Raw genomic sequence first — 24,570 nt, 5'->3', positions numbered from 1 at the left:
GTAAGTCACTCAAAATATGCAAACTGGGCAAACTTAAAAACAGAAACAAAGTGACAGAGAGGTCTGGGACAGTGGGAAAATGGTGATAATGGGGGGAGAAAAGCAAACAGACCCAGCATACGATGATGCTGAGTACCAGCGTAAGATGCTGAATGCCACACTATTTCCATAAACACAAAAACGTATTTCACTATCTGAAAACATTCATATTAGATTCTTAGAAATCAATTTACAAATATTAAATTCCTTCTGAAACACATAGACTATGATCTGGCATTATATGCTTCTACTTCACATTGAAATCAAATTCTCAAAATATTCTGCAGACTAGAGTGACAGAGTACTTACCAGATAAATTATCTAAGAGTTTCTATGTAGAGATAATTCCTATTAACCAAGCAAGAAGGGACTAGAAACATAAGGTTTAAAATTCCTATTAACCAAGCAAGAAGGGACTAGAAACCTAAGGTTTAAAATTCTCAGGTTTCAGGATGTTAGAAATTTAGTGCTAAGTGTATACATAAGGAATTACTATCACCTCCATAAAGGGATTCCTATGAATTCCTAGAATTATTTACTATAATCTAAAAATCTAAAATACCAGAAGTCTTAATATACAAGTGACAAAGCTTTAAATGTCAAAAGAATGAGGCTGAGGGGAAGCATGAGGTATGGACCACAGTGAGCAAGGTTATTCTGAGAGAGCACCAGAGCTTCAGCCAACTCCTGAAGATGGTGACTGCATTACAAGCACCTTCCACCTCTCCTGCAGTGGTTTCCCTTGATTGTACAGCCTATTGAGCCATGTGTGACCAACCTCTCAACAACGTGGGTGGTTATTCCCCAATCTAATTCTATTGATTAAATATGTTCTCTGACAGGTTTCCAATGTGCACATCCTTCTGTTTTGTTTTATAACCCACTGGCTCATCTGTGACCACAGGTTTGGAACACAGTGGGCATACAAGTGAAGACAATGACCGTCTATCTCCAAAAACCCATCAGTAGCCAAGAGTTCACCAGGAAGGGAGAACCTCATGAGCCCCTCCCTAATCCATAACCAACTCCAACTTACTTCTTAACAAACTCTATGTCCTTGGACACCATTCAAAGCCCTTCTTCTGGGCATCACAAATACATAGTTCCTGGCTGATATCCTCAATTGACTTTGAATAAAGTCTCTTTGCTTTTCTACTCACATTGGATTTCTTTCAACATGCCTTTATGTTGACAAAATGAAAATACTTAAGGATAACTTGTAATATTGAGATACTAAAAACAGAAAGTCACCTACAATATACAGTACATTTATATGTGGAAAACTAGTCATATAAAATAAAGTGACAGAAGTTATTACTAATAAAGCATAATTTTTTCATGCTAAATGAAAATAAAATATTATGAATACCTAACTTCATCTCGTTCCATACAAATTCAGAGAGATGATGAGGAAGAGAAACATAATTTTTAAAAAAAGCTAATCACATCTATTCTTGGGGTAGTAAAGTTGTAGGTCTTTGTTTTCTTTACTGACTACAGGTTTTCTGTAAGGTATAAGGCCTAAAGATGTAAATACTATTGGCTATGCATCCCACATAATGTCTGTTGCTACTACTCATCTAGCTGTTTTAATACAAAAAATGGTCACAAAAGTGTGACTGTGGCCAACACAGCTTTATTCAAAGGGCTAGCAGGTAGGGTAGATTTTGCCTACACTCGTCCTAGTGTGACACCAAAATAATCATATAGACTTAGAATTTAGGACCACTCTTTTCACTTGAAATTCGAGTGTCTGTCTTAGTAAACCCCTGTGCGTACAACACTAAGGAAGAAAGGTTAACCCAGAGGGATGACTGAAAGCACGTTGTGCATAAGCCAGAGGTCAACTACAGTGACAGCATCAGGTCGCAAAGAGGGACAGCTGCCTTCTTGGGTTTCTGTGAAGGCTAATTTTCTAGGCTTTTAACAGAACAGAGGAGCTAGACTTAAAATTTGCTGGTTATAATGAAGACATACAAATTAAAGGACAATGGCTATAAATCTCACCAAGCTCCATCCTCTCTATCAGAACAGTTCATGAAGAATAAGGTAACTCTCACTCTTTATCAGAGAAGCTTCTCTATGTGCAGGTGGAGACCATTACAGAAAACAATTCCTACATAAAACCATAGCTCTCATCATAAAGGGAATTAAAGATAGTTTACTATGGAAACATTTTTTTGAGTGACTAAAGCCTGAGAACATAGATTTAGATTACCCCAAATTCTCTGTTCCAATATGGAAGAAATTTCACAGTTTTACAGAACAAAGAATGTCATAGTAAGGCAAGATAAAACTAAATAGTGGGTACATCAGATTGACACAGCAAGAAGCTTTTCTATAGGATGAAGATGCTACTCAATGACATTCTTAGCTTACTTTCTTACCTAAGGCCACTCTAGTAAACAGCAATGTTTTGCTTTTGAAATTAGACATTACTAAGTCAATGAACACAGTAAGCTGAAATTACATGCAATTCAATGTATGGATCCAACTGTGTCATCAATAGAGAGGATAACATGACACAAACAGATGCAGAAGATAAGATGGTCAACATGGTTTGGTGAATTTCAGAAACACAGCGTTTCACTTTCCTGGCATAATAAACTAGACATTTAAAAACTCTTTTCGAACCTGTTCTAAAAGCTTAGGCCTATAAACAGTGTCTTTTTTAAAACTAACCTGTAAGTGAACAATTGGAAGCCTTCCATCTCATCCTAGAAGAATGAAATTATTTCAGCATTTTCCAGTACAGATTTTATGACTATAATGATACCAAGGGCTGTATTTTCCTAATCATCTATTCTTTTGTCATTTAGACCAATAAAATGCATCTCTGTATTCAATTTGTGACTAGTGAAATTCTAAGGGGAAAAATGAAATAGAGATTAAACTAGTGGGTTTTTGAATCCTATGCTTTATGTGTGCTATTTCATCTAGTACACATAGAAGAAAGTAATATATTTTTGTCCATATATATATATATTATATACACACACACACATATATATGTATATATATATACAAACACACATACATTCATACATACATATATATCCGACACACATTTTGCCCTTTTAGTAAGCTCCCATTAGAGGAAAATCATTTACACACACACACACACACACAGAGAGAGAGAGAGAGAGAGAGAGAGAGAGAGAGAGAGCATAACACCTAGGCAGAGGTAATCAATGAAGAGTAAAATCAATACTTTGAAATTTAATAACCAGTAAGAAAGAGAAATTTATAATCTACAAATGATTCAGCATAACAGAAAATACAGTGTTACAGGAAGTAATTACATGGAATTAGAAAAATTTGTTTTAAGGTTCATATATTTTAAAAGCCCTGATATTTACTGCCACAAAAATAGCAATCTGTTAGCATGCATCTCTTCTTTACCTTTTCCAGGTTTTCCAGAACCTCATATTTTAAAGGATACTCAGTACCAGAATGATGTGTGACTCTGCCACAAACTGGGCCTGGCTGCTCCCATGGATATAGCTCTGAAAATGAAGAAAATTAAAAATCACAAATGGGGAAAAGTAACTGGTTCACAAGTCTGTGAGGCATATAACCCATACAGTAATCTACCAATTAAGCTCCTACTTATAATTCTTTTGAGTAACTTCTAGTTAACGGGGAATAGATTATAGAGTTTAGATGATGTTACTATAAACTGTAGAAAACAACTGGATAGCAAGTCATCTCACACGCATAAACTTTACTTCTTAATAACACTACACACACACCAACACATGAAGCAGTGACTCTAGCAGAGTTCCTTGGAAAGACACTGGACAGAGTAACGAAACAGTCAAGCAAGCAAGTTTTTTGCTTCTTACTGTTTTTAAATTGGCCTGCACAATGTCCAGCCATTATTTGCTACATCACCAACATTTGGGGTAAGGAGTTAGCCTTAGAAAGGAACATACGTTACTAGCCCTGAAGCACTCTCTGTTATGATCCCTTATGAAGGTCACTGGTTTCTGAAGTTGCATTATTATTTTTAATACTTTTGTCGGCACTAATACAACGGATTTCATTCTGGCCTTCTCATGCATGTGCCGCTGTACTCTCTTCTACCAAGCCACCCCAAATGCCTTCCCTGTCCTCTCCACCCCCTATTGCTAGTGCCCCCAAATAGTTAGCTCCCTTTTCTGGGTAGTTGCTTTAAATAGTAGTCCTTGCCTTGTTTTTTCATGTTGGAGGAAAAAAAATACAGCATCTTGTAATACAAATAAGCATTCTAATTTTTTATATCATATATAACACACAATTATGTTATTTGAGTTTCAAGAGGTCCTGCAATTTCTTTTGTTCAATTTTGTTTTGTGACAACCAACAGCAGAAATCTGTGTGTTTTAATGAGAAGTACACTTAACAAGGGACCAGATTATTCCTTCCTGGTGCTTATCTTTGGATAACTTACAAAATAAATTCAGTATTCTCCCATCAGTAAAATCAGGAACTCTTATTAGATACCTCCTAGGTCTTTTGAAGTAAAACTTACATTGTGTCATCAGTGTTGTTTTTTTGGTACTTTATTCTAATTTCTCCAGTATTTTATTTTTTACTGTTGTTGTGTGTATGTGCATGCGCACACAATGTGTTGGGGAGGGACCACATGTCAGGGCACACTTGTGCAAGTCAGAAGACAGCTCTGTGGAGGGCGTTCGTTCTTTCCATCTTTGCCTGGAGTCCGGGTTCAAACTCAGATCACCAGGCATGCTCTGCAAAAGCTCTTACTTGCTGAGCCATCTTGTCTATCCCGTATTTTCAAGTAGTCTATTTTTTGAAATTCTTCTCTCATACATTACATCCCAACTTCAGTTTCCTGTCCCTCCACTCCTCCCAGTCTCCCCCTACTCCCTCTCTTACAATCACCATTTCCCTCCAGAAAAGAGAAGTATCTCCTGATCTAACACATCTGTTTCTACTTCTCATTCTAAGTACTTCATAACAGAACTGCCTCATTTGTAGATGGGTTGTTGTGTGCCGATGTATTCTTCAAGCACAGTCTCAGGAAAGTCCTAATATTAGTCACTTCTAATTCACTCATAAGATGATCTCTAAAATACTGTCATTTATACTCTTTTCTGACTCTATTTAATATTCTTACGTGGAAACTACTATAACTGACAAACATAATCTACGTGCTAATCATATAAGACGAATCCTCACAAATATGTGACACTGGCAAAAAATTACTTAAAAAACAAAACAACCATCCAAATAAATACTACAAACTGTAGTTGACATCAAGTCTGACTAGAGCTAAGATTCAAAGAACCAACAAAGAGTAAGTTTTTATTCTTTTATTAATTTAATCATAAAGATAATAAGAATTATATCCATAATAGTATAGTAACAGCTACTTTTATGGACTACTCATTCTGTCTAAGGCATTTAAGAATTCTACCTGAAGCTTGCAGAGGAGTTTTAACAGCCCTATAATGTACCATGATTTATTACAGCCATTTTATACATTTTATAGAAATCTCCAGGTTTTTGCAAGCTTGGGGAGTTGAACTTTGGTCTTTGTGATTCAAAAGTTGGGCTTTTATTCTACTGCAATACACTGTCATTTGCTGCATGTGTGATAAAATGTGTAATTTCCTACTTTAATCTTTTAACAACCAAATAAAATAGTTATTACCTGTCATCTCCCTATGATAAAATGGAACTTAGAAATTTAATTCTTTGCTCAACATTGTACAATTAGTAATTATCTTCATTATATCAACAGAGTTAAATTTTTTTTAAAAAATTAATCCTTACTTGGCAATCAGATAAGCAATTGTTGAAACATAAAGAAATTAAAGTCAGTATTTATATAACTGCCTAAAATAACTGAATATATCAGTTTAGTACAATATGCCCCAACTTATGTAACAGTTATTGCAAGGCACCATGTCTATTTTAGAATAAAATGAGGAGAAATTCAGGCATTTTTTAAGTGAGAGATTTTAAAACTCTCCTGCTTGTTCTAAGAAACAGAATCTTCTCCAATAAAGTTTCTGTCAGGGTCACTGAGGAGTTCCCACCGAGGAGAAATGACCCCATGGTCACATAACCCCTCTCCATCGGATCACCCTGTCCTCTCGAGGGACTGTCTCCACTCATTTCTAGGTTGCCACTCTTGATTCTGCTCCTCCACTGGATCTCTTCCTTGAAGATTATGGCAGCCCCTGCTTTCCAGTACTCAGTTACCTCCAAACTCTGGGTGTCCCAGAGATCCAGAGGCTTGGCCCCTGCTTTCCAGTTCTCAGTTACCTCCAAACTCTGGGTGTCCCAGAGATCCAGAGGCTTGGCCCCTGCTTTCCAGTTCTCAGTTACCTCCAAACTCTGGGTGTCCAGAGATCCAGAGGCTTGGGCCTTTCTTCTGTACTCCCAAGGCATTTTTACCCAACTAAGTACTTCAGTTATTAAATTTGTACACATGGCTCTCGCATTTGCTTGCAGACCGATAAGATATCTAATTCCACTTCTACCAATTGCCATTAATAGATCCCACCTGGAGATCTGAAACTTACAAAGGACTAAACAAACTCTTGTTACACTTTCCTTTCCACTACAGAATTTGCGATTTCTCTCATCTCAGGAACAGCAACTTGATTTCTCCAGTTGTTTAGGCTAAACCCTGAAACCATCTTTGCATCCTTCCCCCCACTCCTCTCCTCTCTTCCCATACATCCCGCCATTCAGAAAACACACCGGGCTCTACTTTTTAACATCATTCCCAATCCAGCACTGTCAGCACGTACAGGAGAAGCTGCAAAGGTGCCTATGGGAGAGCCTAAGATTTACTGTCAGCTTACTGCAAGGACACCTTCATTCTCTTCACCGCACCCCATCAGTCTACCTGCCAGTCAAATTAATCCCGTTTAAAGCACACCAGATCCTACCATTACCTTGCTCAGAATCCTTCAACACTTTCCAAAATATGTGTAGGAAATCTTACCACAGAATGCACTGTTTCCAGTCACAATACAAAGACTTGTGTACTTAACTCCAACTGTATTGGAAGGAAGGAAAGAAGGGAGGGAGGGAGGGAGGGAGAAACCAAACAGGTATACTTGGGCCTTAGAGTTATGGATTCATAATGGATATGCAGCATCTGAGGACTTCAGAGAATGTTCTGAATCTGCAACTATCTATGTACTTTACCATAAACACGTCAACTAAACTCAATTATCTCAACTTTAGGAAGAGAAAAGGAGAATGAATAATAGATTAAATATAAGAATAATAAATATAAGAATGTTCTATTAAGTTATTAATATAGTATCTATCTCTCTAGAGCAAATAAAAATACTCAAGAATGCACCACTAAAACAGCTTGTAATTTACAAACATTAAAGAAACATGTTTAAGTGCTTACAATTGACAAATTCATTGTATTTTTCACATGTGAAATTAGTGGATTGAATTGATAATATTAAAACTTTAGGATTTAATTAACTAGAATGATCATCAGGCATTGATTTAGGCTCTTAAATTCACACATTCAACTCCAGAACATGGCCAGGAAAGTCCAACCATGAGAGTGGTGGCACCCACTGAAGACCACAAGGCAAAAAAAGGGACATAAAGACAGATATGGATTCTGCCACTCTCTCTAGAAACTCCAACTCATGTCCTTTGTCTATAGATGGCTGTCATCATGCTTCATTGTGATTAAACTAAGATACACAGCTTTAATGGTTCTAAAGATTTGTATTTAACTGGTGCATGCACTTTCAAACTCTCTGAGAGAAAGACCATCAATCATGATTCTTTTCAAGCTAAAGCAAGGTATCCATTTACACAGTTTTCCTCATTTTGAAGAGAGAAGTATCACAAGCTAAGTGTAATTTACTCCAAACTGTATAGTTAACTTACGTTTATAACGGTACTGAATATGAAAGTCAGTTGAAGAAAAAACTGTACTATCTTTGCCATTATACATATCCATTTTACCAGACATTTGCCAAAACATTAGAAATGTTGCTCACTCACTGAGAGTACTGATAGTTCACAGAACGTGTAACATAAAATTAAAAGAACAGTTCATACAGATCATCCACCATAGTCATATTACAGTGGTCCTAGTCTTATTTAGAATAAAAATTCATCAGCCTTAAGTTTGCACAGCAAAACATAAAAAGACATGGGATTATCTATTTTCCTAATTTGAAATTAGTTTTTCTATTTTAGTCACAGGATTCAAATGGAAACTATTGACCACTGGCTTATGTATATTATTAGACATATAAAAGCAGATTTAGTCTTGGTTCAACTCTTTTTAACACAGAAAAACATATCCTTTTAAGTTTACTCAAGCCTCCTATACCAAGTTGATATCACCCATGCAATAAAAGATAAGGATTTAACTACTCTTAGAAACCTCAACAGAATCTGTTTTAGTTAAACAGGTTTTAGAAAATGTTGAATATTACCCTTAAGAAGAATGCCAAAAACTATGTGGAAAAAAATACAGGCCAACATCTATTTCTTTTCCTAAATTCTTTACTAGAAAAAAAAAATCTGTTTAAGCCAGTATTGAGATATATGACTTTATTTTCTTCATTTGTATACATGTGCTATATTTTTAAAGATACATTTAAAATATCAAGGTTACACAACTCTCCATGGCTATGATGCTAGTACTTAGGAGGCTGATGCAGGAGACAGTTGGAGGCTAATCTGGGTTACACAAATTCAAAAACCAAACCAAAGCCTACATGATAGAAATAGTTCAACAATATTAGGTTACTCAAGTAACAGTTTGTCTTATTTCCAAGTTAAAAAAATCACAGAATATCTTTGTCGTGCCTCCCCTCCCCCCACTTTTGACTTTTTGAGATAGGGCCTCACATAGCTAGCCTCAAACTCACTTCACAATGTAGGGGAGATGATGACTTTGAACTCCTGAGCCTCTTGTTTCCATCCCAAGTGCTGGGATTATAGGTATGTACTTCTGTGCCTGGCTTACTCATTTCTTTTCTTCAAAAGCAGCTGATGGCCAAAGGACCCAAGTACTTGTCCAACACTGGAAGCATTGCTGTCTTTCTTTCCTGCTCCACATGAATTCTTCCTGTGTAATCTGATGTAATTTTCAGTCTACCATGACATAGAAGTTCTTTCCTCCTCTTTGGATGCATCATGCCAAGTATTCCAGTGAATTCCTGTAGCCTGTTACAACTGCTTATTTAATACCTTACAATACAAGGGAATCTTAGACTCAAATCTAGACTTGAAATCTAAGAAAATCTATCAGCTACCTAGCATGTGATTTAATTTCTTTGTCAGTATTGAAATTATTACAATAGCGAGAGAGAGAGAGAGAGAGAGAGAGAGAGAGAGAGAGAGAGAGAGAGAGAGAGAGGAGAGAGAGAGAAACATATCCAATAGACTTCAAGGATGTCAGCTCTAGTTGCACGGATGTGGAAAAATAGATTGGCTTCTAATATTTAAATTTGAACTTAAATTCATTGACTTTAATCTTCTGCTATTTAAAACCTTTGGAATTCACTTTGGTTGCTGGGAATTTTCTACTAGGAGTGTCCCAGCATTGCTGATGGACCCCACAGCCTATAGAAAATGAAAGGCGTTTTTCTTTGTATGAAGGAATTAGACTTATTATGTGCCTCAGTGTGCTCAGAAAGCCCAAACAAACAAACCATCATGAACTGGGGGTCGGGGGTGGGGCAGAACCACAGGGGCTGGAGACTGAAAAGTCCAAGATCAAAGTACCAGGAGGACTAATGTGTAAGAGGCAATTGTCTTGCCTCGGCTTCAAGAGAGCCACCTTCTCACTGTATGGTCACACGAACTCCTCGGTGAACTGTTAGTTGTGTGTGTGTGTGTGTGTGTGTGTGTGTGTGTGTAGCTTCTTTCTGCTCACAGAGACACCAAACCTGTAAGATAAAGGTCCTCTCTTTATGACCTTCTCACCTCTACTTCCTGAAAACATGACTTCTAAATATTGTCAACTGACTGCTGTTCATACGTCAACATAGGAAGCCATGCGAAGGGCAGCATTCAGAGCACGGTACTTACTGGTTCCATGTCAGGACACCATTCCTAACTACCATCCAGGAGAGATGCAGGATGACTCTCTGGTCTTCAGATTCTTTTGTGTGCCAAGTTATTCAGAATACATAAAATAAATAATACTATTTTCTTTTCAGTTTCTCAGAATACTAGAGGTCAAGAATGGATACTTTTGTTCTGTAAAGACCGGGCAGACAACTGATTGCACTTTGTGCTAGCACTTTTAAAAACTTTAAAGGTAGTCTTAGAATGAATGTCCCACTGTGTCTAACTATAATCCTGCCTAAGGGAGAACCAACTGAGCCTTTAGTAAAAAGCATGTAAACATAAAGCAAGAAAGAGAGGAAGAAGAAAGACAGGATGGGATGCAAGCAGGCAGGGTTGAGGACACATCCTGGGTCACCAAGATCACTATGCAAAATACGCCCAAATCCCTCACTGGTATTCTAATATAATGTTCCTTTATCTTGTACAGCTACACATTTCCAGCTCTATCCTTGGAACCTCCTTTGTATTCCTCAAATGACATCAACTTCTCTAGGCAGGATTAATTTTTACTAGGGAGCTACAATGCAGAGCAGATGAGCCGGAGATAATAAAATGGCCAGGTCAAGTCCTTCTGGGTTCATTTTAAAAAAGAGGGACAAATAGGTATTATCTACCTTCAGTGTTTGATTTCCCTAGAGGTTGTTCATACCCTGTGCTTGAACTTTCTATGCATTTCATTAAATAATGGGCCCAAACTAAAAGTGATAGAAACTGTAAAATTAAACAGTTCATGAAAACTGTGGTAAACTCCAATTATTTGCCACTAGACGTACTTTATAACTGTCAACTCTTAGTAATAATCTCAAATCTATTGTTACCTGGACATTTAGAGGCACTTTTTATTATTCTTCCGAGCTAAATGACCACAGCACAAAACCTGACTCAGGCATACTCCCAAAGGGTTCTGTAATTTTAACATCCCCCCCTTGATGACTAAAAAGGCTGATCATTTACTTAAGCAAGTATTTCTCAAAAGAAGTCTCAAGTTGTGTATGCATGAAATTTACCTGAGATACATTCTAAAAAAATATTATGGGTTTTTATAAACAGGGTAGAGCATTTAAGAAATAGTTGGTGGTGGGCCAGAGTTAACATTTCATTATGTTAGAGGCTTTCTGGAAAGGGGCAATGTTATAATCATGTATTTTAGAAAGGTTAGAAACTCAGAAGAAACATTTTACTAGTACATTCTTTAACACAATCAACTGTCATGGCAAATGTAGGAATTTGGAGTTCATATAGAGTGATGGTTGAAAATTGAATAGAATCAACAGTAGGAAACTACCTGACATAAATCAGAGACGTAATATTGTCTTAGCTAGGATTTCTATTGCTGTAACGAAACACCATGACCAAAAAGAAAGTTGGGGAGAAAAGATTATTTAGCTTACACTTTGATCTCACTGTATATCATCAAAACAAGTCAGAACATGAGCTCAAACATGGCACGAACCTGGAGGCAGGAGCTGATGCAGAGGCCATGGAGGGGTACTGCTTACTGGCTTGCTCCCCATGGCTTGCTCAACCTGCTTTCTTATAGAACCCAGGACCACCAGCCCACAATGAGCTGGGCCCTCCCACATCAATCACTAATTAAGAAAATGCCCAACAGGCCTTTCTTTTTTTAAAATTTTATAATGTAATTTAATTTTATATATCAGCCATGGATTCCCTTGTTCTCCCCCCGACTGCCCCCCGCCCCGCCCTCCCCCCAGCCTACCCCCCATTCCCATATCCTCCAGGGCAAAGCCTCCAACAGGCATTTCTACAGCTGGATCTTAGAGAGGCGTTTTCTCATTTGAGATTCCCTGCTCTCAGATGACAGCAGGTTGTACCAAGCTGACACAAAACTATCCAGTGCAAACAGCAACCGACAAATCTCTAAGAATTCTGATTTCAGTAATCATGTTTAGTGTTCAGATTTTCTAGCATAGTATAAGAGACAGAGTGAAATGGCAGGGAGTCAGAAAGCAAGCCTACTGTGGACTGAGTCCAAAGGTACACTAGACGCTCTTAACAGAAGACTAAAGAAATCCAATGTCTGCTTAGCTGTTGCCCTAAGTCAGGCAGGATCTAATTCTGACCCCTCTATGGAAATGTGTTGGCCTAAACAGGGAAGTAAATAACGCTCACTCCTTTAAAACTTTACCTGAATGACAGAAACAGACTAGCCACACAGGTACTGTGAGTAAGAGAAAAGCAAACTCCAACAACAAATAAACAGTACTGGAGAGATTCTAAGCAGAGTAAGCTCAAAAAGCCAGAACCTGTCTCTCTTGAGACAATCAGTCAATAAAGACAGGCAGGGCTAGAAAAGTCCAGGGAGAACAGAAAATCCCGAGCTAAATGGTCAAGGACAGCTGGAGGAAGGAGCTGTCTCTGAAGAGCCATTTGTCCCTTTTGAACAAAGCAGGAGCCACGGCCATGTGAAGACCTTCTAGTCTGCAGATGAAGAGACAAGAGAAGGCAGGTTCATCGGAAGAAGAAAGGTTCAACTGCAAAGCACAAGCTGAAAGGCTGCTGTCTCTGAGTCACCTTCCAAAGAGTTTGAACAAAGAACTTTGTTGGGGACACTGTTCTCTACTTACAGATTTCATTTTAGTCAGTAACAAAAGAAACTTTGAAATGTATTACATCCTTACTTTCATAGAAATTTCTTTCTTTACTATTGTAATAAAAAAACAAAAATGACTTGTTACATTTCTTTGCATTTCAACACCTAACTGAATAGCTAACAGTGAAATACTGTGACTATGTAATCAATAATGTAAATGATTTTATAGCTTTGTCACATCAGGGATTCATGACAAGTGTAATTAATTAAATTTTGAGTTTTAATAACCTTTTTATCATGGAAAATAAACAACTATGGGAATTTCTGTTTGTTTAACTTCCATCCCAGGAAACCAAGGGTCTAGCAAGCAATCTACCACTGAACCAAATCCCTAACTTTGATCTCCTTTTATGGACCTGTGAGTAAGGATTTCGGCCAGGTTCTCAGTTTTCACCTCACAGTGTTCTCTCTATGGGGAAAGTCATGTGTATAATGAATAATGCCTGGGTGGTCAGGCAAGTTTTTTCTTAATAGTAAATCATTTATAGTAACTGGTAGATGGCTCATGAATCATTACTTTGATTTGTATTTACTGTTGGCCGCTGCCTCACTGACTACAACTTATGCCCAGTGTTTGTCCCATCACACCAGGCTGGACTGTCTGCTACTGTACGTCTCCTATTACAGTACTTCAGGTAACCGGGTTGTACTGTTGAGAGTCCTTATACATTGTCTTAAGAACAACGCTCCTACATTTTACACAAAGCCAACTGCTTCCAAGATCCAGTGTCATCCTTTTTTTTTTCCACCTAGTTAGGACTACTACATTCTGGTTAACCAGTGTGTGAAGACACCGCCTCTAAATATTGACTGCAGATTCACCCTGACATTTCATGTGAAGTACAGTGTGACAGCACGGTAGATGAAACCTGCCTAAGAAATGAAAATGACACCAACAAGGATTCAGACAGTAGACTCATAAGACAGTCGACAATGTCACAGCTTTGCAGGTCTCCAGACTAGATGTATCTAATAATGAATGTTACTGGTTGAGCCTGCTAACCTACCCAATGAAACCTTACAGTATTGACATGGTTTTCTGTTTTTAAGGCTGCCTATTTAAATGTTAAATATTAACAACACCAATCTTTGCTTTTGCCTAGTACACCATCAGTAAGAATCCATATGTATGAGTAAGAGTATGAAATAGAAGTTCTGCTTCTACCCTAAAGCTATAGCAGTGAATGCAGTACTTACCTTCAAGAAAAGTTCCACAGGCTCATTATTAAAGGGGTTGTGATCCTATACCAGACAGTATGGAGTAGGCATGCTCTATAACTAACCTAGTTTCCTCACCTGTAAAATGGGGATAAAAGACTTTCTCATTCATATGATTGTTTCAGTGCCATCAGAAGCTACTGCCAAGACTATTGGTTATTTATTTATGGGAGGGAACATAGAGAAAGTAAGTTGTTGCCCACTAGAAATCTCACCCAATAACTAATATTCATGGTGCAAGAAGAAATTTTGTATGTTACTAGAGGAGAAAAATAATCATCAGTATTACCCAGTTACATATCCTGTGACTTAAATAAGACCTGCCTGCAAGATATATGGGGGCAACAGTAGCACAGATATTATGGAGTTACCCCTTTTTACTGGGTTTAAGGCCCAGTACATGAAATGGAACCTATAACTGACTGCTAAAGTGATCAATAACCTGAGACTAAGATTGCTCATGGGCTTGGGGGAAAATCTAATACTATCATTCTGCTATAGAACATAATAATAAAATGACTCCTCATCACATATCGCTCTACCTATAGAGCAAAACATTGCTCAACACTCTTCAGACAAGCTTCTTTTTGCAGTAGATGTTAATTACCAGAGATCTAAAACACCAGAAAGCACAGAGAGTGATATACTTTGGAGCACTCAATCCTAAACAGGGTGTCTTTATCACACCCCTTCCTTCAAGACTCATCTATGCAGAAGACGGGGTCGAAAAATTTAAGAGCCTGAGGTGATAGATGATTTTAACGAAAGGCACCCTCTCTACACAACAGCACTAATATAGATGACCTCAGAAACTATGACAGCATGCACAAGACCTGCACAGGTTCAAATCAGATAAGATGCCAACGCTAAGAAGGAAAAACAGACACAAAGTGACATACTTAACCAAGAAGCTTACTGCAATTGGTATCTGCAGAAAAAAAGGAAAATAAGTTTTCTCTAAAGGAGTGTTAGTGCATTTTTCATCAACCACATTCCAGGAACAGGAGTACTTGGCCAATACACACACAAAAAAGACACTCTTTTTGGGGGTTGCATCTTTTGTTTTGGCATTTTGTTGTCTTAATCAATTTCTGTTTTTAGTTTATCTGTTTGGTTAGTTTGTTTTTATTTTATGATTTTTTTTTTGAGAGAGACAGAGAAAGAGAATGAACAGAAGTTGGTATGTAAGTAGATGAGGGAAGATGGAGAGAATGGACTGAAGTTGGGTGTATAAGTAGATGAGGGAGGAGTAGAGAGAATGGACTGAAGTTGGGTGTGTAAGTACATGAGGGAGGATGGAGAGAATGGAATGAAGTTGGGCGTGTAAGTACATGAGGGAGGAGTGGAGAGAGGAGAAAGAACTCAAGAAACTAGACATCAAAATACCAAACAATCCATTTTAAAAAATGATATACAGATCTAAACAGAGAATTCTCAATAGAAGAATCTCAAATGGCCAAAATATAGTTAAGGATAATTTTCTTGATCTATACTACCTACCAAAGTTAAGTCAAGATCAGACAATCAATTTAAACAGACATATATTCCCTAAAGAAATAGGATAAGTAATTTAAAGTCTTCTAACAACAACAAAGGACCAAGATTAGATGGTATTAGTGCATAATTCTACTAGATATTCAAGAGGACTTAACACCAATACTCCTCAAATTATTACATAAAGTAGAAACACAAGGAACATTATCCAATTATTGTAATGAGGTCACAGTTACCCTGATATATAAACCACATAAAGACCCAATAAAGAAAGTCAATAAACCAATATCCCTCATGAACCTACATGTAAAAATTCCCAATAAAATACTTATAAACCAAATACAATAACAAACAAAGATCATCCACCATGATCAAGTAGGCTTCACTGCAGAGACACAGGGATATCTCAACATATGTAAATCAATAAATGTAATCCACCATAGAAGCAGACTAAAAGACAAAATCCACATCATCTCATTACATACAGAAATGGCCTTTTACAAAATCTAAGACCTCCTCATGATAAAAGTCCTGGAGTGACTAAGAATACAAGGGATACACCTCAACACAATTGAGGCAAGCCCACAGCCAAAATCCACCTGAATGGAGAGAAACTCAAAGCAATTCCACTAAAATTAAGAACAAGACAAGGTTTTCATTCTCTCAATGCCTATATTATATAGTACTTGAAGTCTTAGCGACAGCAATAAGACAACTGAAGAAAACAAGGGGATACAAACAGGAAGGGAAGAAGTCAAAGTATGTTTGCCAGTCTTAAGTGCTTCTGTCAGTAATGACCTAATGACAACCCCCAGCTATTACCACTCTCCATCTAATCAACCACCAAGTTATCTTGTTTAGATTTCTCACTTTAGAGGAAGACTAAGCACTTCCACACAACTGATCCTGTCTCAGTGCCGAGCATATTAAGCTTGGAGTAAGGGTTCTTTAATATATATTCTGAAATCTCTTGACTCTTACTCAAAGTTTCCAGGCGACCATGTTCATGAGTCTACTGCTCAACAGATCCTGAAAATAAAATGCCTCACACAAGCCACTCACAGACCTTGGCAATCCAGGACAAATATCTCTTAATTAATGACTCAATAAATTAAAGGTCTACTCAATACCTGAGAAGGGCTATACTTCAATGAATAAGAAAAAAAGGAAACATGAAACAGCACATTTGCAGAAAAGCAGCATGTAGGTGTAAGTTAACTAATCATGTAAGGCATTCACAAAATCTGTGCTTTTTGGTGTTTTTGAAACAGGGTTCCTCTGTGTGGTTTTGGTGCCTGACCTGGATTTTGCTCTGTAGACCAGGCTGGCCTTGAACTCACAGAGATCCACTTGGCTCTGCCTCCCTGTGCTGGGATTAAAGGCATGCGCCACCACCACCCAAAACCTGTGCTTTAAGAACTGTATTTGGTAAACTGAATTTTGTAAGACTTAGATCCAAACCTGCTCTAAAAAAAATTGTCGCTTTGTGTCGCGTTGACTTGTAACCCCCATTTTACCTCTGCCAAGGTTCTTCAGGTTGTGTCATAGTTGCACTGACGTTTATCATGGAATGACTTATAATCTAATCATTTCACTATGTTTCATCTTGATTTTAAGGTCAGAACACATTTACCTGTTTCAGCAAAGATTCTCCATTTGTCCATCTCCATGATATAGCATTTATTGTTTTAAAAATATTATGATACTTAGTCCTTGTAGTACTAAATTTCTACTTTAGTCACAGCTGATTTTATGTCATAGTGATGTCTGTATGAATCTTAAGTCCATACTGCTATCAATTTGGGGGAAAGATACAATTTATATAGTCTGAGTTTGAATTCTTTGTTGCTTTAAATAAAATAACCTTCAAATGATTGTTTGGTAGTGTTTTGTGACAACATAAATATAAAATTATCTTATGCAGCATAAAATAAAATGATTACATAGATATATGCATACTTAGAAAATATGAAAGTATCTTCTTTATTTATGAAAACAGTTCAAGAATGGTGATGCATACTTTAAGTCCAGTACTCAGGAGGTAAAGACAAGTAAAACTCTGAGCTGGAGACTGTGGCTACTACATGCTAAACGTTGAATCAAAAGTATATTTTCACAGATGTTTACAAAGCATATTATATTATTAGTAACTAGTACTTTTGTATATTAGTATAGTTGAATAATGATTTTCAATTAATATTTTACTCAACTGGATTTAGTGAATACAGTTCACTCTTTAAAGTCTTTTCTTTATAGGCTAAAAGATTACTTACATAGTTCATACTTTAGACACTGTTTAACATTAGTTAATATAATCTTTTTTAACGTGTTTTCAAATGGACTGAGTCTTCAGAAAGTTGATTAAACTGAAATTATCAGAGAAAAAAACATGTGTGCACTTATCATTCATGCTAGGAAGGAAGTACAGCCTTGGAAATTAGTCAGCATGAAATATCTGTTTAGGATTAGCATCAGATGCCTTAGGGGAGCTCACAACTCTTCACTAGTATAATGATTTCACAGTCAGATTCTGTCAGCTCGAGGTCTTGTCCTACAGACAATTCAGTATCTTTGTGATAATGTAAAAATCTAAGGAGATTAAACATCGTATGGCTGGAAAGAAACCGAGAAGCTGCTACTCACTGCTCAATCAGCAGATGATGGTGATAACATCAATAGATTGGTAGATTTCAAAAATGAAACTTCAGAACAAAATTATTGTACATATTGTTATAGTTATTTACATAAAGTTACTTCATAGGTTAATTAGCCAAATCTTTGTGTTTGAAGAAAGGCCTAGAGAACAATGTTAATCTTCCTATACACAATCATGGCATCCTTTTGGAAATAATTATGTAGACTAGAGACACAATGTAAAAATATACAATGGAATTAGTATATGCATTCTCTTTCAAGTGCCCTTTATCACCAACAAGATGCAGAATGAGCTAGGCAAGTTTACTATAAGGTACTCTGTACAAAGTTGCTGCAGCTCCCCTGAGTAGGTACCTAACTCCCTCCCAGGTAAAGCTTCATCAGGAGCAATTTCATGAGGAAAGCATTAACATGCAACAAGAGGAGGGAGGGAAGGGATGAGGAACCCAACACTACTGACTGCAATTCTTACTGTTACCTTCCAGAACAATCATGATCATATCTGATTTCACTGTTCAAAGGAATCATCATAACTATTGCTGGATGTATGTACAGAAGAGCACAAAGAAATCTGAAAGATTCATATAAAACTGATAGAAAATGAGCAACCAAAGTGACACGTTCTACTATTCGCAATTTTTGTTATTTTGTTTTAAACTTTAAAAAAGAACATAAAAAGGATTCTTTAGGATAAATTTTTCCTCTTTTTTTCTTTTTTCTGTCCTTGTTGGTCATAGAGCTCACTTTGTGCATGCCACAAAACCACTATCCTACTGGACTATATACTCAAGCCAACATATTTTCTCAGACAGGTATATATTATTACCATCAATATTGACAATAGTAAGGCATAATAAGAATTGTTTACAAATGCTGCAGATAAATTACATTTTTTAAATGACTGAAAAATATTAATCAAAATAAATTAACCTAGAAATAACCAGTATCGGCTTGATGGTACAGACAACTCTTTTAGGGCTCATAGAGAAGATAAACACACCTAAATTGACCTTAAGTGAAAAATGAGAAGGTAGGACAGTGGTGTGCAGTCACAAACTTCAAGAATATACATGGGATATATTAAATTGAAATCTTTGTTTTCTCAAATATTTCACAAGTGACAGTTAAGAAGACAACAGAGCTTAACAGGATGAGGGAAGGGCAGGAAGGGATGGTGGACGAGAAGGGAAGGTCAGGAAGAGATGGGTGAATGGGGGCAGAGACTGGAGAAAGAGACTTAATAGTCAGTTGGTATCCATCTGAGTGAGGGGGGGGGGAGAATAAGAGAAATAAAAAAAATCAGGTCAGGGTTGAAGATCAGAAGAGGCTAATAGCAAACAAGACCTCACTTCAGAACTCTACCTTTCAAGCTTAAGGCCTTGTTGTTGGAAAGTTACAGGATCTGATGAGTGTCAGGAAGTTTCTAAACATGTGTTTTATACAGTGGGAAGGCAGGTACAGAATTTAAGGGAAAACATTAACACAGAGACAGCACACTAAATGTATGAACCTATGGGTCTGCCAAGGAAAGGGAAAGATCTGTTTTAAGTGAGAGCATTAGAACAATTGGCTAATCTTTACTAGCTTTTAAGACCCCTGGATCATATTTTTTCAATTAAGTTATTAGGAGATTCATTCAGATAGTATATAGAACAGATCAATCACACTTTCTAATGTGAGTACAAATGATACAACATATTATTCAATCTAACCAATATAAATATGGCAATACAAGGAAACTGCAAGTCAACTTATTTTTTTCTCTACAAAGGGCTGAACAATTTTCACACATTTACTGGAATTGGTATATCATGTGTTTGCTGCTGCCATTGTTTTCTTAAAGTACAAAAAATTAGCTTCATATATGTTTTTCTGTAGATTCCCTAAATATTTTAAAACTGACTATATTAAGTTGAGAAAAAAAGTATTCATTTTACATATATTCTCATTTACATATATCCTTATCATTTTAATTCCTATTGAAATTTTTAAATGAAAAATTCTTTTAATATATAGGTAAATATCTGTAAGCAACATTATCTTTATTGATATAAACTCAGGATGATTATATAGTTTACAAAAAGAGACTTTTTATCTTACAGTATTTTTCTGGCCTGTCCCATCTTCAAGAATGCCTATCCTGATCCCTTGCCTAGAAGAGCAGGTTAAGTAACAACTGCCCCAGATCCATCGGTACACAGTAACTTGCAATGGGGTTTTATTTGGAAGATGTAGACAATGGTCAAGTATCCTTGGAAGAGAGAGCAAAGGACATTATAGTAAAAGAAGAGCTGGTATGAAGATGGAGGCAGAGACTGCAGTGGTGCATCAACAAGTCAAGGGACGCCAAGAACTTTGGACCACATCAGGAAATAGGCAAAGCTATGATTTCCCCAGAACCTCCAGGAGAAGGCAACTTCGCCAGTCTACCTGCATTTGCATGTCTGGTCTCCTGAACTCTAAGAACACAGGCGTCGTGTGCTACACTATGCAGTGAATAGTACTTTGGCATGGCAGCTTTAGAGAGTCAATACATCATCACCCACTTGCAAAATCCCAAGAAATGTAAGAATCTGGGCTCTGACATTTCTCCTTCCTTGCTTTCTGTATTCACATGCAGAAAGCTGTTGTTCCAGTTCTGCTAGCACAGAAATAATTTCAACTTGATGTTTAAGTATAAATGAGCTAGAAGGTGGATGTATATTATCATATTCTTTCCACCCTAAAACTGTGAACACATCAAAAGAAAGGGTCATCATTCTTTAGTGCCCAATATTCAGAGGGGTTGGTATAATAGATGATTAACTATTACTTGCAGAAGGATTAAATATGACAATCTACACATCTTAGAAATTCTTACTCTGAATTCAGTCAATGAAAAGAGAGTATCTGAAAGGCCTTTCACAGGACTGAACATAAGAAACCAAAGTCCAACAACTTCAAACCAACACCTGCATTTTCAATGTGTACTTACAAAACTCACTGATAATGTCTTGGGATAATCATCTTCTAAATAGCCATGCTTTATAGTCAACAATTATTTAATTATTTTGTAAGGCATTATGAAAATGGCTGAATCTCAAAGATAAGAATACCATCTAAAATTAGGTTAGCTGAACAGACTTTTAGTATACTATTAAACAATGGCATTGGGCTTTTGGAAGTACAATACTTAAAACCACAATAAACTAATTATTCTGGGAAAAATATAGAGCCAACTCCCTCAAAAGACATATCTTTACTGTTTTTATGTTGTTCTGTGGGGCTGAATCAATTCACGGGCTTCCTTATACCTTCATTTCAATTTCAAATGCATAAACTAGAAAATAATGTTCATTTGAGCATAACTTTCCTCAGTATTTTAGTTTCCACAATGTTGAAGTGATCATTCTTAGGTCATATTCTTGTGCTTTCAAGAGTGCAGTATAGTTGGGTTTCAGCCACACAAATGGAAGCTATGTAAAATTTACTACTGTATTCATATTTTATATTACAACCCGCATTTCAACATGAGCAATTCAAACTGTCTACTCTCTTTAAACAAATAACACGTTCTACTTTTTTTCATGTCTTATAACTGGAAGTGCCTCTACTGACAGTTGAAACCATTTTCCATTATCTGCTTGGAGGAGAAGAAGAACACAGTCATCAAGAAATATTCGAAGGGCTGGAGAGCTGTCTCAGTGGTAAGAGCACTGTTGTCCTTGTAGAGGGCCACATTTGAGTCCTAGCAGCCACATGGTGGCTAACAACTGTCTGTAACTCCAGTTCTGGGGGATGGTGAGGCCTTCTTCGAACCTCTGTGGGCATCACGCATGCGTGTTGTACACATGCATACATGTATGCTAAATACTGGTGCACATAAACTTGTTGTAGGGAGGTTAAGCAGTTTTCCCTAATAGGAAATAAGATTTAAGAGCATGAAAGAAGGGGTCCCAGCAGAAAGATAAGCTGCCCTCACATTCACTGTCAGTGTGACCGCATGCATCACCACTGGCCCAAAGCAGTGGCTACAGGAGAGATACACCAAGCTTATTTTATAACATATTACAAACCATTATGCTGTACAACACTTACATTCAGTCTTCTGAGACACTTTCGACCAGAACATGTTAGAGACAGCCTAATAAGAATTATTTTAAATGTAATTTGTTAGTTGTAACATTACCAAAAAATAGTGACATAGAAATTTTCATACAAAGCTGATATAAAATAGGTTTATGTAAAATAGCATACATTATATTATTTCTTGATAGTCAATTAATTTAGTGGAATACTATATTCCTTCTAATTTACCTATAAATGGCTTCATAATACTGAGATGATGAATTAGTTTCAATAAGAATGGTTTAAAATTGTAAAAATTACAGTTAGTGTGTACACATGGAGGGGGTGTACATGCATATACACAAACAATATGGCATATAGGTGAAGGTAATGAGAAAAACATATAGAGTTCCCCCTTCCACCAATGGATCCCGGGGACTGAATTAGGTTGTCATGCTTGGTTCTGAGTATCATTACCTTCTGAACCAGCTAGCAGGCCCTCTTTAGCAATAATTTTGTTGGCACAGCATGTATAAGCATAGTTCCAAAGTACGTGATTTAAAAGTATCAGTTGCACCATGCAGCTCTAGTCAACTTCACAGGCAAAGAGCAAATTCATGCACACTTCCTTGCATCACCCAAGCCCCATCTCTACATTCCTCCCCTCTGCACCGGGTGACTACAGCTCCAAGGCCTCTGTTCATGGAGGGCACAGAAAGAAAGCATGCAAATGGATCATTTCCAGGTGTCCAGAAAGAGACGGGTCATGAAAATATAAGTATCAGTAGTAATGTAAATAGTAGCATGCTAATGAAATTAAGTCCCAGGGTATACAACTCCAGGAAAACCTAGGAAATTATGTGACAAAAGATAGAAATAATGACTTAAAAACAAAAAGGCAAGAGTCACCAGACATTAAAATAAGACAGAAAAATAAACTGATTTGAATTTAATTGTTGTGTGATAAACTCGTTTTATGAATTTAAGGATATCACTTAATCCCACTAATTCCCTCTAGACCTGATATTTCAAGTGATTGGAGTAAAGACTTACAATTGTAAATCCTACAGTAAAGTTTAATAATGTGAGAATTAAAGGTGTGAGGCTGTAGATATAACTTTGCAGGTAAGGGCAATTCAAGGCTGAAGACCTAAGTTCAAATCTCAAGCATTCACATAAAAGCCCAACTCATTAGCCAAAGTGTCTCTGATTCCAAGAATATGGGAGCTGGAGAGAGAACATTCTCAATAAGCTTATGGGACAGTTGGCCTGGTTTATGAGAAGGGAAGAGACCCTGTCTCGAACAAGGAGGAGAAGCAGAGGTCTATATATATGCTGACCTCTTGCTTCCATATCTGTATGACTACATCCACATATATGAACAGACATGAGCATGTGAGAGTACACACACACACACACACACACATACACACACACACACAAACTACGCTGTGGAATAATCATTTGTACACTGTGAAGATTTGTCACTCGGATTGGTTTAATAAAAAGCTGATTGGCCAGCAGCCAGGCTGGAATATAGGTGGGGCAACAAAACTAGGAGAATGATGGGAAGAAGACAGGCAGTGTCAAAGGAGACACCAGCCAGCCAGCTACCAAGAAAGCAGGATGTGCAGAAAATGAAGTAACAAGCCATGAGTCATGTGGCAAAGCACAGATAAGAAATATGGGTTAATTTAAATGTAAGAGTTAGCTAGTAACAAGCTTGACATATCGACCAAGCATTTATAATATATATTAAGTTATTTGGGAAGCGGCTGCTGGTTATTTGTGAACAGGTGGTTGGACAGAAAAACTCTGCCAACACACACACACACACACACACACACACACACACACACACACACACACACGATGACCCAGTATCACTGTACTAAGCTAAGCATATTAAATTGGCAAGGCGTGGAGAGGGAGAGGGAAAAGGGGAAAGGTAGAAAGGGACAGAGAGAGAATGGAAAGGAGAGAGAGTTGGATGGGAGAATGAAAACACAGGAACACTAACATGAAGGGCTGGAGGCAGAGACATCGATGATGGAAAAAGGAAGGGGAAGCCAAAGAAAAGCTCTGGAGCTGTCCAGCCTCTCCTGTGGAGAACCAGAGCCAGCAGTTAGCCAGCTGCCAGTGTGGTCTAAGAACAACAGGCTCTGAGGCCCTCTTTTTCAAGGGGAGCAAAAGGGGAACACTTTTGAAAGTATTGAACCATTACCATGACTTCCTGTATTTCCCAAATCACTTCTGCCTCACTTAAGATTGAAGCTCGTCTTTCTGACAGTACTCAAGCCCTACTCCAGTTACTCCTCTCAAGGAAGGCCCACCACTTGCCACATCTACTTGTCTGTGCAGGTCATCTGACAAAAATAAAAGCTCTGAACATGGCACACAGTGTACTTTTTATTAAC

The 24,570-nt window shown here is 37.3% G+C and overlaps 1 protein-coding gene across 1 annotated transcript in view; it reads right to left on the bottom strand.

Moving 5' to 3' along the window:
• Tusc3 (tumor suppressor candidate 3) overlaps positions 1 to 24,570 on the bottom strand; it is a 116,128-nt gene that overhangs the window by 20,428 nt on the left and 71,130 nt on the right. Inside the window, exon 4 of the mRNA XM_037211686.1 lies at positions 3,482 to 3,545. Within this exon, the coding sequence (XP_037067581.1) occupies positions 3,482 to 3,545 (64 nt within the window). The remainder of the gene's footprint in view (positions 1 to 3,481; positions 3,546 to 24,570) is intronic.

The sequence above is a fragment of the Peromyscus leucopus genome, chromosome 17, assembly GCF_004664715.2.
Source record: "Peromyscus leucopus breed LL Stock chromosome 17, UCI_PerLeu_2.1, whole genome shotgun sequence".
In the NCBI taxonomy this organism is placed as follows: Eukaryota; Metazoa; Chordata; class Mammalia; order Rodentia; family Cricetidae; genus Peromyscus; species Peromyscus leucopus.
Note: the sequence above shows the minus strand (reverse complement) of the source record. Positions and strands in the feature narration are given on the sequence as shown.